The sequence below is a fragment of the Aedes aegypti genome, chromosome 2, assembly GCF_002204515.2.
Source record: "Aedes aegypti strain LVP_AGWG chromosome 2, AaegL5.0 Primary Assembly, whole genome shotgun sequence".
Lineage (NCBI taxonomy): Eukaryota > Metazoa > Arthropoda > Insecta > Diptera > Culicidae > Aedes > Aedes aegypti.
This window is the reverse complement of record NC_035108.1, coordinates 66,243,793-66,262,781: the sequence shown is the minus strand read 5'-3', so window position 1 is coordinate 66,262,781 and position 18,989 is coordinate 66,243,793. Positions and strand designations below refer to the sequence as shown.

The following is an 18,989-nucleotide window of genomic DNA, read 5'->3' as shown; positions in this document are numbered from 1 at the left end:
TCTGAGTAGAGTGGAAGATATGTGGATTTCACGATTTAAATATGATTAACATTATAAACATCCAATGATGGTTATATGAGTTCCTGATGCATCTCAAGTAATATTCGAACGAACATGCGCATCAGTTATCTAATTTCATCTTACTGTGTTGGTTCAATGGGCATTACAAAATTAAGTAAACACTATATGATTGTTTAATGTGAAACATGTCAGTAATGTTCACGTCAATGAAGTACAAATCGACTAAACAACAATCATATCATGTTACGACGAAATCAATATTTCTAGAAAAAAAAACTATGACAGTTGTAAATAAGTAAATATCACACAGGGAACGTTCAACATATTGGCTACAATTTTGCTGAATAAACTTTTGTCAAAATATTCACCCATTTTTAGTTACAAGAGTTTTTAAATTAATTATCTTAAACGAACTTTTGGTCTACCGGTAGGGCAAGAATTCAAATGTAGTGCAAAATATCGATACTTTTTTGACAGGCATACTTTATACCAGCTGTGGTGGGTTCCGTCTATACTTCTTGACATCTTAACAGAATTACTTCACTTATCAGAACAGCACCTACTCGTTTCATTCTAATCTACCACATCTCACTTTGTTAAACATCAAAATAATAAATTAAAATGGCTCAGAATAATCCCCGAAAATTCTATACAAATTTCATATGTAATCCTCATCAAATCTCAATTTCTACCGGTATTTAAATTTTTAAAATTTCTGGTAATCTTTGACATGTATACCCGAGGAGGAAAGAATAACTCGCCAATAACTTATGCATACCATATTTTGGTATCATACCACAATTAGGTATTGTTCAGTTATCAATACCTCATTTTGGTATTATAATGGTATTTGAAAAATATGTTTATAACAATTAAAAATACTTCATGTTGGTATTCGACAGCTATTGAGGACTGCTGGAGGTATTGAACTAGTATTGAAAAAATTCACTTTTATATGAAAATCCATCAAGTATTATTTAGGTATTACAATACCTGATCTAATTATCAGCTTGGTATTTGTAGAACATGCAGAAAGTATTATTTGAGGTATTTTACCCTGTTATGCAGGGCTCATTCATACCTCATTCAGGTTGTAAGTATTGGAAATTATCTGGTATGGAATACCTTAATTTGGTATTCAGTAGTTATTTTCTTCTGCTCGGGTAGCTTGCTAATAAAATGGTAGGATGACGCTCCATTACATATTATTTCATCCACCTAATATAATCGGTTGTGATTTGTATCCCATCTTAGTCGCCAATATGTGGTGGGTTCCGTCTGTACTTCTTGACATCTTGACCGAATTACTTCACAGAACAGAACAGCGCCTACTCGGTTGATTCTAATGTACCACATCAACCATAAACTTAATGAACTTATGTTTGAAAAAAAGGGCTGTTATTACAATCGCGGGCTGTTACAACAGTCGCGAATTTTACGATTCTCGCGGATTTCGCTATTTTCGCGGATTTGTTCCACCAGACGCGAAAATCGCGAGTGAATGAAAAACTATCGCAAAAACTTTTGAGACAATTATGCGTATAATGGCAGTGTACCTATAAATAGCTTAGCTTAGACTGACTACACATATCAATGGTTGCTATTCCGCGATTGACCGAAGACAGTGAAGATGCACAAAGAACCAACTAGAAGTTCGGCTAGGATTGATCATAAACTTCTTCAGTGTGCATAATTCAGGGCCTCTATTTATACATGGTCAATAACGGCGTCAGCCACGCCCCTGTAGTTAGGTGGGATTGAGGGAAGGAATGTTAGTATGTAACCTTTGCAATTTGGAGATCGTGTTTACCTCTGCAACCTTTGTGGATTACTGGGAGGGATGTTTGTTAATGAGAAGATTCGTTGGGTAATAGGATTCACTTTGATAAGTGATTAGACCTTGATAAACAATTATTTGTGAGATATAAACATGCTTATACATATTATATTAGAAGAAAATAATATCGACACTTGAAGTGACGAACAATTCAAAATTGTTTGAACAAATAGCTAAACGCCTGGAAACCTGGAGATGTCAGGACGAATGCTTATGAAAAGAAAAAATAAACTCGAATGGCTGGCCCATCATAGAACACCCTTATGCCGACACTTACAATGGCGAACCATTCAATGTTTTTTTTTAATTACAAAAATAAAGGTAAGGTACCGCGGGGCAAGTGGGTAAATGGGATAAGTGAAAATAATGTGTATATTTTACTGAATATGTGAATTAATGTTTCAAAATCACGTGTAAACCGTTGAAGCCATTCAGAACATTACGGTAGGTAAGAGATTCCTGAGATTTTTCAATCATTATTGCATAATAGAGCAAAAGATTGTTAACGTGTTAACTGGTACTCCGTAACAAGTTGGCGGCGTGCAATCTTATTTTAATATTTTCAGTAGAAAAAAGTTGCGGAAAAAAATATTCTGTACCACTTCTAAGTTGTCCCCTTTGACAGTTTTAAACTGCAATAAAAAAAAGTTTTAGAATTAATTCGACATAGACCTAAAAATAACTAAATTGAAACACCGTCAATTTTCCAAACACGTGGGGCAAGTGAAAAGTTTCTCATTAGAGATTGAATTTGTGTTTTTTCTCTAGGTAGCTATAAGTACACAAGGTTCGCAATTATCATAGAATAACAGAACGTGCTTATAATTCAAGAAGCACTATACTAAAAGCGTTAAAAGCTATTATCATGGCCAAATCATGGAATTTCTCTAAAAATAAGGTTGCCAAATATTACGATATTAATATGTTTACTTCGGACAGCCGATTAAAAGGAAGACGTTGATTGGAAAGTTCCAATATAAGACAACGCACGAAAATCTCGTGGAATGTCAGCTAGTTCAAAACATATAAATGGGGTATAGGTGTATCCACATAAAAAAGTTTCTAAATACTTTATTGAAGGATTCCGTTTGATTTTTTTTAACAGTTATCCGACGTCATATCCTTAAAAACAAATAACGAGCGGTGGAAAATCTACAGATCAGAAATGCAATTGCTGTCCCATGATGTAAAAACTAACATTTGGAATGTTGCAGTTATAATGTTGTCGAATCATTTCAACAAACATAACTGAACAGAAGAAAATTGAAGTAACAAGAATAAAATTTTCTTTGTATATATGTTACTTACGTTATTGTTCATTGAGACGCCTTAACAAATGTTAAAGGTAATAGAAATCGTGAATGTAGCTGTTAGTTTTTGGATTTGTTGTTCAAAACGATAAACTTTTCACTTGCCCCACCTGTGGGGCACACAAAACAAAACACGATAATACAGAAATGTTTCAGAGAATTTATCGTTTTCATTAAATCACTCATGAAATCATGCATCCTTCTTCAAAGAAATGTGGGGAGTCGATTCCTCTTCTTGGCACTTTTGATTCACTTCAGCAGGAGTTTTTTAGAAAGCCTCAGAGTTTATATTTGAGAATATGCGCGGTATTGAAGTATTTTTAATTATTATTAATTTATAATTATCTAACTAAAATCATGAATTTTCATTAAAAAAATGTTCGTTTTCACATCAAAATTATACTGTAAATCCTCCAAAAACCTCCAAAGATACAATATACCATTTGAACCTCTAAATTATACCTGTGCCTATTGCATCCACATTTTCTCCCCCTTTTGAGATATTGACGTTTAAAAAATATGTTTTTGCGATTCCGTTGCAAATTAATCAACTTTTCATTGACAATTTGCACTACATAATGGCCTGCTTTTCCTACCAAAAAAAACAATGCTGAAAAGTGCTACTTTTCAGCACTGTTTTCGGTGCTGAAAAGTAGCACTTTTCAGTACTGTTTGTGAGGCGTCAGCCAAATATTCCAGTCTACTTCGCCTTAGCATCTGATTCTATAGCTGATGTGCGATACAGATACAAGACTGGTGATATTGTCGGCGCGATAGAAAGTTAGAATCGGTTTCTCGCCGAAGTTGGATTTTTCTCAGAATCTATGCGAAATACCTAACATCGGAAGTGACGCATTCGATTCGCATCCGGATATGCACTACTTCCGATGCAGATGGTATCTTGCATGGATACCGAGAAAAATCCGTTACCGGCGAACTGCATTTTCTCACTCTTTCATACTAGTTTGGGAACGGATCGTCCAGAATTTGTAGAGGTGGCAACAGAATCCGTTACTGTACGCGTCGTCTTACATGTCCTGTCCTCCAATAGGCCTCTGCATTGTTTTGATTTTGTATGGGATTTTGACATTTACTGGCCTTGTTGTTTACGAATTCCATGGAAGAGTGAAAGGGAGAGATACATTTTCATGCAAAGCCCCATAGGAAATATAGGTCTGTGAACGAGAACATTTGTGACATTCGTAGATACGTATATTCGCAGCCTACGCGATTGAAAAATACTGAAATGGTGCTACGCGTGGATGTATTGTATACCCACGTGGTGTCTGTCGAAATGGTTGTTTGTGCTTTTGGAAATGATCCAGCTTAAACGAAGTTTTTCGTAATAGCAAAAAATGTTGTATGCAACTCGTTGCAAAACTCGATTTTTTCAGTACTCGTTGTATTTATCCAACTCGGCGAGCCTCGTTGGATAAATGTACAACTCGTGCTGAAAAAATCATCCTTTTGCAACTTGTTGCATAAATAACTATTTTTTTTTCAATCGAAATGGTCATATCTCATAAACGATTGAATAGAATCACTAAATTCTTTCACAAAAATGCGCGTTTCAACTAGTATTGTAATACTATTGGCGACGATCAGTTTGCGTTTTGTCAACCAGAATGATCCGTAACCACTCTTACTAGTAGCTAGCTAGAAACATTCTTATCATATTCGACGTACGGAAGATTACACTGAGGAAAATGACTAGTAGATTCACTGAGTAGAAATAAGTGGCGACAATCTTAGTTTAATGTGGTTTCCACATTGCCATAACAAGGAATACCTATTTTGTAACAATGGTATAAACCTTGGAGGGAGGCGCAGATACTACACACAAAATATAAAACATCGTTTGTTTGAACTGCAAGATAACTCCAGCTTGCCAACAACAATCAAGGCAGGCTTATGGAAAATCGCTAGTTTTCTTTTGTTGTGTACTTTCGATCTTTTCTGACAAACATGGAAAAAGGGCCACAGTTTTCTATGCACTAAATATTCATTTTCATTGGAAAAAGTAAAACGATGCATTTTTCAATGCTTTATATTCAATCAGATTGAAAGGTGCTCACGTGACATTACTTGCATTATGTGCATGAATTGATTTTCATTCGATTTTTGTCACTTTTGATGAAATGCGAAAATGTATTTTTATCAGTTACGCGCTTTTTCCATGTTAGTCCAATGTACGAGATATGGGCTCACAGTGACAGTTCGTGACAGTGGAATCACGGCTCACTGTGACGTACCTCCCAGGTATAAACAATCAATTCCAGTTTCATTTTCGCAAAATTTACAAGTAGGAAGTAGGCGTTGTGAAGCATTGCATTTGCCACCGAAAAGTGAATCTTGTAGGTGACTATAATACAAGCCTAAAGCGACTTAACTATTAAATATTCACTATAATAATGACTATGGAAAGTAAGACGCTGAGATCGATCAATGCTAATTTCGATAAATTGTTGAACTCATTTCTTTAAGGACATATGAATGTAATGACCGATAAATACTTTCAACTACAAGAATAACGAAATAAACTAGAATTCCCTGGCCACGATCACAGGGTTTGACGGTGCCAAAGTAGAAGGTGCACCATAATAATACCCGTCTGTGAAACATATCACCTTCCCAATACTTTGGCACATCTCTAACGGTTCATGATTTATCATGGAACGGCTGCATTCAGGCGAAGGATCTGTTAATATATTTCAGCATATTATCAGGTCCTCTTCGAACGGAGGGACCGCCAGGGCTCATTAATTACTTATAAACCAGTGCTGGTTGTTGATGGTTCAGTTCGTTTACCACGAGCTGTAGCATACTTTGTACTAATCAGTAATGGTTGTTAAGTTTCGAAGCTAACGTGTGATCAATCGTTTTATAATGCAACATAAGAATGGGTGTTTGGTGGAACTGCGCGTAACACTCGTTGTTATTTAATTTAGTGATTGAGAGGGTGCTAATAGTGATTTTATAATAAAATCTATGGTGATTAAAATTTGAAAATGAAATTGGAAGTTATTCTGATAGTTTTGTTAAAAATATAATAATGATGATGTATAATGATGTGAACTCTACTAATTTAATAAAGGACATAATACATTTTGCAATCATTTCTCTGAATATAAACATAAAGTTGATGAGTGATAATCGATGATTGTACGTGATAGTGTCGAAAATAAAAGTGACGATAGTGAGTGATGAAATGAAATGGGGAATGAAAACCTTTTAATAAAACTATTTCGTTCTTCACTTTAACCACTCTAGTAGCATTTCAGGCCTTATCATAGTTTGATAGTAGTCTGAACTACTAGACTGCAAAACTACGGTAAGGGCTGATTGCTGCTAGGGTACACAGTGACCATTTGAGCAACATTGCTTAAGAACGTCTGTGTGATGAACGCAATAGAGGCTTATAAAAGCAAATGCTGGGAAGGAGCTTAGGGCAGATTAAAAGTGCCAGTACTACCCCTATCGCTACTGACAAAAAAAATTTCTCAGCCATTTTTGAACCGATTTAAGTTCTTTTATCGACTAATGAACTAATGACTCTGACATTCAATCATAAGCCTTCAAATGTTCATTGAAATCTGATTACTAGTTACTGAGATATCAATGGAAGAATTTTCTAAGGTACTGGAATTTTTTTTTTCTAAAAAATTCATTTTTTTACATTTTGATCAATTTTTCAGCTATTTTTAATCCGATTTAAGCTTTTTTTCATCGATTGAAAACTCTGACATCATTCACAATCATACTGCAATCGAATTATAAATTACAGAGATATTTTTTTTCAAAAATCTCTAAAATTCCCCTTTTTTAAATTTAAATCTGCACATAAATCTTAAAAAAATCGTTGGCAAAATCATTTTAGGATATCAATTTTTCATTTTTCGATATTATTTTACAGGATGGCAACATGGGTTTATAGACCCTCTTAAAATATGATAAAAAGCGTATGAAAAGTAATAAAGTTTGATATCTGCCAGGACTTTCTCGCAAACCATTAAACTATTAGAGCAGATAGAACATAGTCACAAAATTATGTACATTAGAATTACAATGTACTGGTACAAGGTTCCAAATGAATGGTGAATAATAATTATCTCAAACCTGTATGGAAATGTAAGAAGGGTTCAGTCTCACCATCGGTGGATTAAGTCAGGTTTTCATCATATTTTTGATAATAAATCTTCGAACCGTATAGTGGAATACCTACAAATAAATGAAAAACCGAATTTAATTCCATTAGAGTTTGCATTCTTTGACAGATATGCGTATTTCGACCTCAACTGTAAGGCCATCTTCAGTGTCGTGTACTAGACTCGACTTGAAGAAATCCATCGTATGCACACACTATATATTAAAACTAGGTATAGTCGTAATTCCATTCCTTCTTTTATAGAATCTTTAAATTTAAAAGCTGTTGGATACATCACGGGAACAATGAGGTAACAAGTTGAAAAGCCATGTACTGACGTTACCTTGGTCTCTGTTGAGTAGCGTCGTAGATACCTGTTTGCAAATTTCCAGACTTTCAGCCACATCCAATGTCCAAGGTGAAGAAACCTTTCGTATAATTTTGATATCCGCCGTCGTTAATATAACACTCTGTAAAGACATGTTCTGCTACCTCAGATTTAAAATCGTGAGTCATTCCTTTGTCTATCGTCTTCTGAGCCTTCCCTATCTCCACTCGACGGTTTTCATCATATTATATTATTTTACAAAATTTAACATTGACAATGAAATTGATTTGTGATCTCAAAAATATCTCAGAATCTCTTAATTTGTACTAAGTGGAGCAAGCCAATTATCATATTGAATTTTCCAGTAATATTTTGACTCCAAATTACAGTCACGTTTTGTCCAAATTGAAGTCATCACTTGAAAAAAAAAAAATAACTTTTTTAAGTCTAAAATTTTGGATCTACAGTTTTTTTTATTCCGGTACGCCACGCCATTTTCTGAAAATTGCTGAGGGCGCCACGATTATAAAAAGTTTGAGATCATCTGCTCTAATGCCTTAGCGAGTTCAATTAAGGCGAAGTAGGCCGTCATTGAAACTTGTACGAGTTCACGGCATACAAAATTAACAAGGCAAGTTCTTTACTGGTATGAATCTGAGAGAGAGGAGACAGCTGGCCTAGATTGCGAGCTCCCGAAAGTCAAGGGAACCTGTCCCAACTGTCACTGGAAAACCGCACATTCGAAGGACAGAGTAAGAAAAACCGTCAAAATACAAGCAAAAATAATTAAAATTTCTAGGTGTTTTTCGATGATTTCACATTTTGAAATGTTGAATATCTAAATATAATTGTGTGTTGTCAAACTGCTATTAATTATTATATAATCCTATCCTTTTGCATAGTGAACAACAAGAAGTGATTATAATTTTGACCTAAATAAGTTCATCTGACCGTTGTGCACAACCTAAACATTGAATTAAGAAGTCAAAGAAGGCAAAAAGACTCCTCTCTCTCAGGTGTGATTATCAAATTTGATTGTGAACATGTGGTGTCTCTCCTATCGTACCATATACCATCCGGACTAGATCATTTTTTTACAAATTTGTTCGAGATGGATAGGAATGACGTCATCAAATAGCTGTCAGTTTTCGGAATATATCACCTTCTGAATATAGCACATCGTGAACGCGTTATTGATGATTGTTGCTAATTCACCCAACGATTTGCATGTAGAAATGAAAAAAGTCGGTTTTGTACAGGCATAGCTGAGAAAATATTAGCATACTCTCTGCATGTAGACTCATATAGGGTAGGTGTACCAGTTATGGAAATAATGGTTCCCTATTTCGCCATACGTGATAATTCGATAATTTTCAAATTTTTGATCATTCTGTGTGTTTTAGTAGTTTGATGTCAAATGAATCTTGATGTTAAAACATTCAAAAATATTCAAACCTAGTGGTCCCGGCAAACTTCGTCTTGCCATCAAGTAGGCTGTTGAAAAATGCTATGAATCGACCCCATACATAATGACAGTTCCGTGCCCTCTCGTTTTTCCAAATTTTCCGGTGAATATCTTGGGATTTGTATACACACAAACAGGTCGGAACCCTTGACGAACAAATCGGACCAAGAATCATTCAAATCCGTTAATCCGTTTCCGACCCATTTCGTGACATACGAACACCATTCCATTTTTATTTATATAGATGTGAAAGTTTTCGAGAAAACACATATGGCCAAATAGGAAACCACTATAGCCATAACTGGTACACTTTCCCTAGTGATACTTTCACGAATCCATGTCAATTATGAGAACTGATTTTTATTACTTTGGAATTGTGAACTGCAAAGCCAACATGGCTGCCAAAACAAAAGACGGGCCACTTAGCCTTGAAAGTTTGTCGATTTTTTTCAAATTCTGCGATTTTGTGTCCCGAGATGCACACTCTACCTCTTGTGAAGCTCAGAATCGTTGTTGGCAAGCGGGAGCACCACGAAGAACCTTGCATTCCATTCTGACATTACTATAGGAGTGAGGCGTCGAAGTTGTGCCATGCCTACTAGATCGTTTGATGTCCGATCCGATATTACATTCTCGGAGTTCTTTCAACAGGCTTTTGATTGTCAACAATCATAACAGGGTTGGAAGACAAGATCTATGACAATGTTCATTCAGTACCACACATCCTCTCTCTTCTCAGGAAAAAAAAAATTAAAGTGATGAGTTTCCACATCGTTTTCGTCATCACGAAAGCTTTTAGGAATTCAGGATATATCTTTCACATCGCTAAGAACATCACCGATGTATACTGTTTCATATTTCAACTGTTCACTTGTACATGCGACTTTGAAACATTTTTCCGCTGTAGGATACCCACGCAATCAGAACGGTGTTGAAATTATTGATCGGTTGAATGTCGTTCCATACATTAGAAACGGCAAGCTAATTATATGAAATGACATATCTAAGATGAATTTTGGACAAAATATTGCTATTAATAAACTGACATATATGCGTTCAAAAGAGTAGCATCAGTGTTTGACTTTCATCTTGTTGTACATTCAATCCACCGTACTTTCACGGAAATACTCACTCAAAGACTTGTTTGACTGTTGTTACTTGTTTTGATATAACATATCTACTAAGTTACTAGCCATCATTGGGCTTACATATCTTATTCTATAGATACAGTCGCGCATGCATGTGAACATCACTTTTATTAGGAACCAAATTGTGACCACTAGTCGCGATAGCAAATGTACACCACCATTACTTAGAGCAAATATACGACCACCAGTCGAGTTAACAACATCAATAGCAGTTACTATGAACAAGTATGCGACCACCAGTCGCGGTAGCAAGTGTACACCACCATTGCATAGAACAAATATACGACCACCAGTCGAGCTTACAACATCAATAATACTTGCTAGGAACAAGTATACGACCACCAGTCGAGTTAACAACATCAATAGCAGTTACTACGAACAAGTAAACGACCACCAGTCGCGGTAGCAAGTGTACACCACCATTGCATAGAACAAATATACGACCACCAGTCGAGCTTACAACATCAATAATACTTGCTAGGAACAAGTATACGACCACCAGTCGAGTTAACAACATCAATAGCAGTTACTATGAACAAGTATGCGACCACCAGTCGCGGTAGTAAGTATACATCACCATTGCTTAGAACAAATATGCGACCTCCAGTCGCGCTAGCAATATCAATAACATTGATTGCTAGGAACAAGTATGCGACCACCAGTCGAGTTAATAACATATTCATTGCAACCATCTGTCGCGTTAAAGACAACCAAATACCAAACCAAATGCAACCACCAATCGCGGCAATAAGATTTTTTTAATTGTAACCACCAGTCACGTTAAGGACATTTTTTCATAGCAACCACCAGTCGCGTTAAGGATATTTTTTTCAAACATGTTATTATTTTTTTTTTAACATGGCATTTATTTAGAAATAATAATGAATTAAGTAGATTTGAATAGTTTGGATCTCACCGGTTATCGACACAAAATTCACAAATTTCACCGATTCAGTAAACCTGCTTCACACTTAACTTGTTCGTTAAACATTACGGGATACACAATGTACTGAAGCAAATAGGAAAGAAAACAATCATGTGCATTATAGGTCAAATTTGACCAAAACCTCGATTATACTGAATCGATTAAAATTCGATTCGTCCTTTGTATCGATTGTATTCAATTCACTCGTAAGCAAATTTACAAGAACCACGACTCAAAATAAGATCAAATCCCTTGTATTAGGATTTCATGTTGTTTCAACATCAAAAAATCGATTAATTGGAACGAGAAATCTACTTTTGGAACACCAATTCAAAATCGCCCATGGTTAGGAATATTTGCACACACTTACATTCATTTTTCACTCTATTTTATTTTATTGAAATTATTTTGTTTTTATTTGAAAGCAGGAGAGATAAGATCAGGGTTGGGAAAAATCTTGAAATTCACTCTACAGTAGCCAAGCAAAACCAATCACAGTCAGCGAAGCCAGTGAAACTCACGCCCATCGCTTCTGTAGGCAATAAGCCTTGAAAATAGCAAAACACCCGTTGCTAAGGGCAACCCAGAATTACTGTAGAAAAATGTTTTATTTCCCGCTGCATTTCCCGCATTTAGAGCCTTCAATGACACTCATGATTTAGAAAATTCGTGCACCCAACATAGGCTACTTGATGAGATTCACGTTTTTGAACTACTGTACTGGAGAGCCACGTGATTTTCGCGAAAATTCAAGCCTACTACTATTACCATTCCCAGCACTGGATAAGATATAGAAATGTGTGTATCTTCACAGAAGAAACGATGAAATGATCACATACAACCAAAGCGAAGTTTTATTATTATTTATATAGAAATTTTCACAGTTGATAAATGTTACGGGAGTTTTTTTTTCGATTGAAATTACTAATTGATAAGTTATACAAATTGATTAATATTCATGAAAACCACTAATAACTTTAACACTTCACTTCTCTTTTGCAAAATCACATTATTTTACAAATTATACTTAATTATACGATATTTTTTTATACACGTTTTGTACGGATATGTTCAATTGACTTCTGCAAAAAAAAATAGTTCAGTTCCTAACGTTATTCTTTTTTCCGTTCAACCTATACAGAAAATAGGTCTCTGATAAAAGCAAAATACGCACTTCATAACTTAGATGAATCAGCTCGAAATGATCATAATCTTTGAATCGGATAAAATAGATGAAACACTTTCTATTACATTCAAATATTTCCATCGAAGCAATCTGTTTGAATTCAAATGCAAAACAAAATATTCACTTCAAAGCCTGCATCGCGCAACTCAAATAGTTGAGGTGATGCTGGTGTTCAATAAGAGCAACAACAAGAACAGAGAGAAACATTGCTGCTTCAGCGAGTAGTGAAGCGGCTAATGCATATTAATGTCATATTTCCTCTTCAATCAGTTTTCTATTATTCATAGAAAATACCACATTGTTGTTTACTTACAGATGCCTTTTTATCAGATTCAAACTTCACTCCACAATCACTCTGAATACATATTTTCACACGCGGTTTAAGAAGCACTCGACACAAACACATTTCCTAGTGGACACACCCGCTTGCTATCGAATTCAGGCTCTCCAGGAAAAACGAAAATTTATTTAAAACTCCTGGCAGGATCGCCAAATGTGAAGCTCAGAATCGTTGTTGGCAAGCGGGAGCACCACGAAGAACCTTGCATTCCATTCTGACATTACTATAGGAGTGAGGCGTCGAAGTTGTGCCATGCCTACTAGATCGTTTGATGTCCGATCCGATGTTACATTCTCGGAGTTCTTTCAACAGGCTTTTGATTGTCAACAATCATAACAGGGTTGGAAGACAAGATCTATGACAATGTTCATTCAGTATCACACACCTCTGAATCATCTTGCCCCTTTTTATTATACGCTTGTTCACAAAATAAATGGATAGGTCGAAACAGGTTTGATAATGGTACATTTTTATTAAAAACAAATACAGATTATAAACAAGATAAGCTCAAAAGCAACAAAAAGCGTTGCTCAGTAATGCATAATATGTATGGTCGGCTAGCCTACAAAGACACTCAAGTGAACTATTGACTCATCCCAGTAAAACACCAATAACACATAGTTATGTTCAGAATGATAGTAGTGAAAGCCGGTTTTCATACAAAATGCTCAACTTTGACATGTTGCAACTTTGTTTCCGTATAAGTAATAAGTTTGAAATATTGACTGAAAACTACAAATATGCTCAAGTTCTTTATCACATTTTTTTCGTAACACTCGTTAAAAAGATAATCACCGATTTCACATAATGTAATAAATAATAATAGTTTGTTTCAAAAGCTTTGGCTTTGGAGAAAAACTCAAATTACAGAAGTTGAGAATTTTGTATGAAAATCGCCGTTTACGACTATTAACACAACTGTAGGTACATTAGACGCTAAGTCTGCAACACTTGAGCCAGATTTTCAATAAACGACCCCAACCGGATCAGCGTACAATTGGCCATTTGGAAGAACGAAAACGCCGCTGCTCTCTCACATGTTCCCGCCAATATCGGAAAATTCATTGCCATCTTTTGCCCATCGTCAGCTACTCTCGCCCAAGTGTACCATACAGCTCCACAGGCAGCCACAAGCAAGAGCAGCCATCCGAAACATCCCAAACGGCAACAGCAACATCTTCTTTGGTCATCGTCTTCAAAATAGAAGCCCCCTTGTTGCCGGGCGTTATTTCGTAGCACACCCTGGTAAACTGCTTGTGCTCGATATTCGGAACTCCAAGAGCTTTGAAAGGTGTTGTACTCCTTAATAGCGTCGCGAATGTCCTTGGCCCGCTGATCCTTGCGAGATAGAAGTGGTTCCATTCTCGGTGTTTCCCTGCTTACTGCGAGAGGATCACTGCGACTGGAGGCAGCAAAACAGACCGAATGATTTCTATGAAATTTGTTTACCTACATGATAACCAACACATGGTAAGACAATTTCGTTGAGGGTATGTTGTAAGAGAGTATAGAAACTGATAGCTAAATTACATATTATTTATTGTCTGTTGAAGCTTAACGTGTACCTACTCATCGGTCTATTGAAATGCAATCCATGAATGTGTCACGGCACGTAGAATTTAATCTCAGGGACAATTTAGGTTCTCAACTTACAAAACTAATATTTAACTTACATTTACTTTCGTTTACATACAGTCTTTTCACAACCAACATCGATGGGCACGTTAATCAATCGTCGTAGCTGCTCTGAAGCACTAGACCAAGCCCTTTTGCAAACGATACCGATTCGATGAGCGTGCAGTTGGCCACTTGAATGAACGTAGAATTTCCGGGCGATCCGTGACATTGCGTTCCTCCGATGGACCCCATTGCAGGAAAATCGATGGCCAACTTTTGTGCACTGCTAACAGCTCTCATCCAGGTGTACCAAACCGCTACACAGGCGATCGTCAATATCAGCAACCACCCCAAATACCAGCACCACCCTTTTTCGTCATCGTCGTCTTCGTCATCGAAACCTCGTCTGGCGTTGTTCCGCTGGACTCCCAGGAACACGGCATGTGCCCGATGGTCCGGACCCCATGGATTACGTGCGGCGTGATACTCCCGTATGGCATCCCGAATGTCCGCTGCCTTCTGCTGTTTGTGTGACAGTAACGGATCCATCCTATTTGGTGTTTGCTAGTTTCTTTCTGCTGGTTCCACAGCGACTTCGGGAGCGCGACTCTGTACGGTACAATCAGCACACTACTAAAAATAGGAATTATATAGCTGATATGGTGTGTGAGGTTGCGAAAGTGCATGCACTTGTAATTATAAATAGTGTTGGTACTGCGCTGGTGCTGGTGTCTGCCTATCAACTTGTCGGATTTTGGTTGATAGAATAAATTGGCTCAATTGAACTCGGTTGATTAATCGAAGCTACGTACCGCTCCGTTGTACCGTTTTTATTCATATTCCTAACACTTATAGTTTTCAATTATTTTAAAATTTGTGTGACCTCTTATATCATAATATAGGGTGTTATGGGATGAAAAATATTTCAACATAAATTTCGAGCCACTTCTAGCTAGCCAATACTTGAACAAAAGACATTCTCCCGGCGGCCGTATCGAAAGCTGATAACAATGCATTGCAATGATAACGATGCAATTACTAATTTCTAAGATAACCTTAAAAATGTGTGAATTTTGACGTATATAGTATAGTTTTGTATATGAAACTATATTTTATCAACAGAAAAATCTTTTTTATCTTTCTGATCAATTACGTTTTTAACCTTTCAATCGTCGCGCGGTTTGCCATTCGAAATTAAGAGACTCGAACGGATACCCGACGGGAGAAAATCAGCTTGTGAATGAGCATGATTATAATTTACCTGATGGTTATGATTCTCAAGCAAGCGATTGTTGACTGAAAAATGAGCATTGTTGGAGATCATGCCTGGAGAATTCCGGAAACGAAAAACGTTATCTTTCATTTGCCTAGTACGAGCCTCGACGACTCGCCTACGCGAAGGGCGAACCCAAAAGTTAGACTTGGTTGCCCCCGCAATTTGAACATTCGATTTTTTTTAATTCTTTTATTAGTATCATTCCAAACATTACATTCATTATTTCTTATATCTAGGTGTTCTGTGTTATTAGACAACACTATCATCCTAATTTGGTAAAACAAATCTAAGATTTTATTAACATTTTGTTGACAACATATTACATTTCATTTGCCGTAGCAGTTCAGATTTTTTACAGGTGAGTTGATTTCACCTGCTTATAAGAGAAAAAAAAAACGTTTTCAATATACTTAACCTAACTTAACCTAAACATATAACGCATTAATCGTGGCAACAGAAGATTGTAACGATTTTTGCCTGAAATTATTAATGATTGTATTTGACATTTGTTCCAATGTTTCAACATTGGATATTATATGTAACTCATTGGTACTATACCAGGGAGGAAGCCTCAGAATCATTTTCAAAATTTTATTTTGAATTCTCTGCAGAGCTTTCTTCCTGGTATTACAACAGCTAGTCCATATTGGTACAGCATACAACATGGCTGGCCTGAAAATTTGTTTGAATATTAAAAGCTTGTTCTTAAGACAAAGTTTTGATTTTCTATTAATAAGGGGATAGAGACATTTTACATATTTATTACATTTGGCTTGAATGCCCTCAATGTGATTTTTGAAAGTTAAATTTTTATCTAGCATGAGCCCTAGAAACTTAACTTCATCTGACCAATTTATTGGAACCCCTCTCATCGTGACAACATGTCTACTTGAAGGTTTCAAATAAAGAGCTTTTGGTTTATGTGGGAATATTATTAGTTGAGTTTTGGAAGCATTAGGAGAAATCTTCTATTTCTGCAAGTATGAAGAAAAAATGTCCAAACTTTTTTGCAATCGACTACAGATGACACGCAGGCTTCGTCCTTTGGCGGAGAGGCCTGTGTCATCCGCAAACAAAGATTTTTGACATCCCTGAGGTAACTCAGGTAAGTCAGATGTGAAAATATTGTATAATATTGGTCCCAAAATGCTGCCTTGGGGAACACCAGCTCTTACAGGAAGTCTTTCAGATCTGGAGTTCTGATAATTAACCTGAAGTGTACGATTTGACAGATAACTTTGAATTATTCTAACAATGTAAGTTGGAAAATTAAAGTTTTTCAATTTTACAATCAAACCTTCATGCCAAACACTGTCGAAAGCTTTTTCTATGTCTAGAAGAGCAAGACCAGTAGAGTAGCCTTCTAGTTTTGTTGGAACGGATCAAATTTGTTACACGTTACACGTTAAAGTTGATGAGTGGTCGAATGTCCATGGCGGAATCCGAACTGTTCATTGGCAAAAATTGAATTTTCGTTGATGTGGGCCATCATTCTGATCAAAATAACCTTTTCAAAAAGTTTACTGATGGAGGAAAGCAAACTAATTGGACGATAGCTAGTAGCTTCTGCAGGATTTTTGTCTGGTTTTAAAATTGGAACAACCTTAGCATTTTTCCATTTGTCTTGAAAATATGCTAATTGAAAACATTTGTTGAATATATCAATTAAAAATGATAAGCTGCTTTCTAGAAGTTTTTTGATGAGGATGTAGAAAATTCCATCATCGCCAGGAGCTTTCATATTTTTGAATTTTTTAATAATAGTTCTCACTTCTTCCATATCAGTCTCCCAGGCATTTTCGAAAACGTTTTCTTGATTGAGAATGTTTTCGAAGTCCTTAGTAACTTGAATTTCAATTGGACTAGTAAGTCTTAAATTTAAATTGTGCGCACTTTCAAACTGCATAGCAAGTTTTTGAGCTTTTTCGCAATTAGTTAGTAATAATTTGTTTTCCTCTTTCAATGCCGGTATTGGCTTCTGAGGTTTTTTCAAGATTTTAGATAATTTCCAAAAGGGCTTAGAGCCAGGGTCCAATTGAGAAATTTTATTTTCAAAATTTTTGTTTCTTAAATCTGCAAAACGTTTCTTGATTTCTTTCTGCAAATCCTGTCCTATAATTTTCATAGCAGGATCACGAGTGCGTTGAAATTGCCTTCTCCTCACGTTTTTAAGACGGATCAAGAGTTTAAGATCATCGTGTATAATCACGGATTCAAATTTTACTTCACATTTTGGAATTGCAATGTTTCTGGCTTCAACAATGGAGTTGGTTAAAGTTTCAAGAGCATTGTCAATATCAAGTTTAGTTTCTAAAGAAATGTTAACATCAAGATTAGAGTCAACATACGTTTTTTATATATTCCAGTCGGCTCGTATATAATTAAAAGTGGAGCTGATAGTATTGCGAATTGCTTCATAGGATATTTGAAATGTCACAGGGACATGATCAGAATCAAAATCAGCATGAGTAACTAATTGGCTACAAAGATGACTAGAATCGGTTAAGACCAAGTCAATCGTAGATGGATTTCTAGAAGAGGAAAAACATGTAGGCCTATCAGGGTATTGAATTGAGAAATATCCTGAAGAGCACTCATCAAATAAAATTCTGCCGTTGGAATTACTTTGAGAATTATTCCATGACCGATGTTTGGCATTAAAGTCACCAATGACAAACAATTTTGACTTATTGCGAGTCAATTTTCGCAAGTCAGTTTGGAGCAAATTAACTTGCTGTCCAGAGCATTGAAAAGGCAAATAGGCAGCTATGAAAGTATATTTACCAAACTGTGTTTCAACAGAAACACCTAAAGTTTCAAAAACTTTAGTTTCAAATGACGAAAACAGTTGATGTTTTATACGCTACTTACTTACTTATTTGGCTTTACATCAATTATCTTGATAAAGCCTCGCCAACAATATTTCGCCAATTCCCTCGGTTCATGGCCGCTTCTCTCCATCCTCGACTGTGACCCACGCTCTCCAGGTCCTGGTGTACCTGATCAATCCACCTAGCTCGCTGCGCCCCACGCCTTCTTGTTCCGACCGGATTCGTGGCGAACACCATCTTTACAGGGTTGTTGTCCGGCATTCTTGCAACATGCCCTGCCCAGCGTATCCTTCCAGCTTTAGCTACCTTCACGATACTGGGTTCGCCGTAGAGTTGAGCGAGCTCGTGGTTCATCCTTCGCCGCCACACGCCGTTCTCCTGCACGCCGCCGAAGATCGTCCTTAGAACTCGGCGTTCGAAAACCCCAAGAGCTTGCAAGTCCTCCTCGAGCATAGTCCACGCCTCATGCCCATAGAGGACTACCGGTCTTATGAGCGTTTTGTACATCGTGCATTTGGTGCGGGGGTGAATCTTTCTTGACCGCAGTTTCTTCTGGAGCCC

At 36.5% G+C, this 18,989-nt stretch overlaps 2 protein-coding genes across 2 annotated transcripts in view; one reads left to right on the top strand and one right to left on the bottom strand.

Moving 5' to 3' along the window:
• The window catches only part of LOC5567128 (DNA polymerase theta), an 86,668-nt gene that overhangs the window by 32,434 nt on the left and 35,245 nt on the right, over positions 1–18,989 (top strand). The window lies entirely within an intron of this gene.
• On the bottom strand, positions 13,156–14,967 carry LOC23687462. The gene has a single exon (XM_021841102.1). It carries the CDS (start codon positions 14,868–14,870, stop codon positions 14,433–14,435), a length of 438 nt encoding a protein of 145 aa, XP_021696794.1. The 5' UTR covers positions 14,871–14,967; the 3' UTR covers positions 13,156–14,432.

Excerpts from the sequence above, each read along its gene's own strand:
- LOC23687462 (XM_021841102.1), bottom strand. The coding sequence starts at position 14,870 with ATGGATCCGTTACTGTCACACAAACAGCAGAAGGCAGCGGACATTCGG.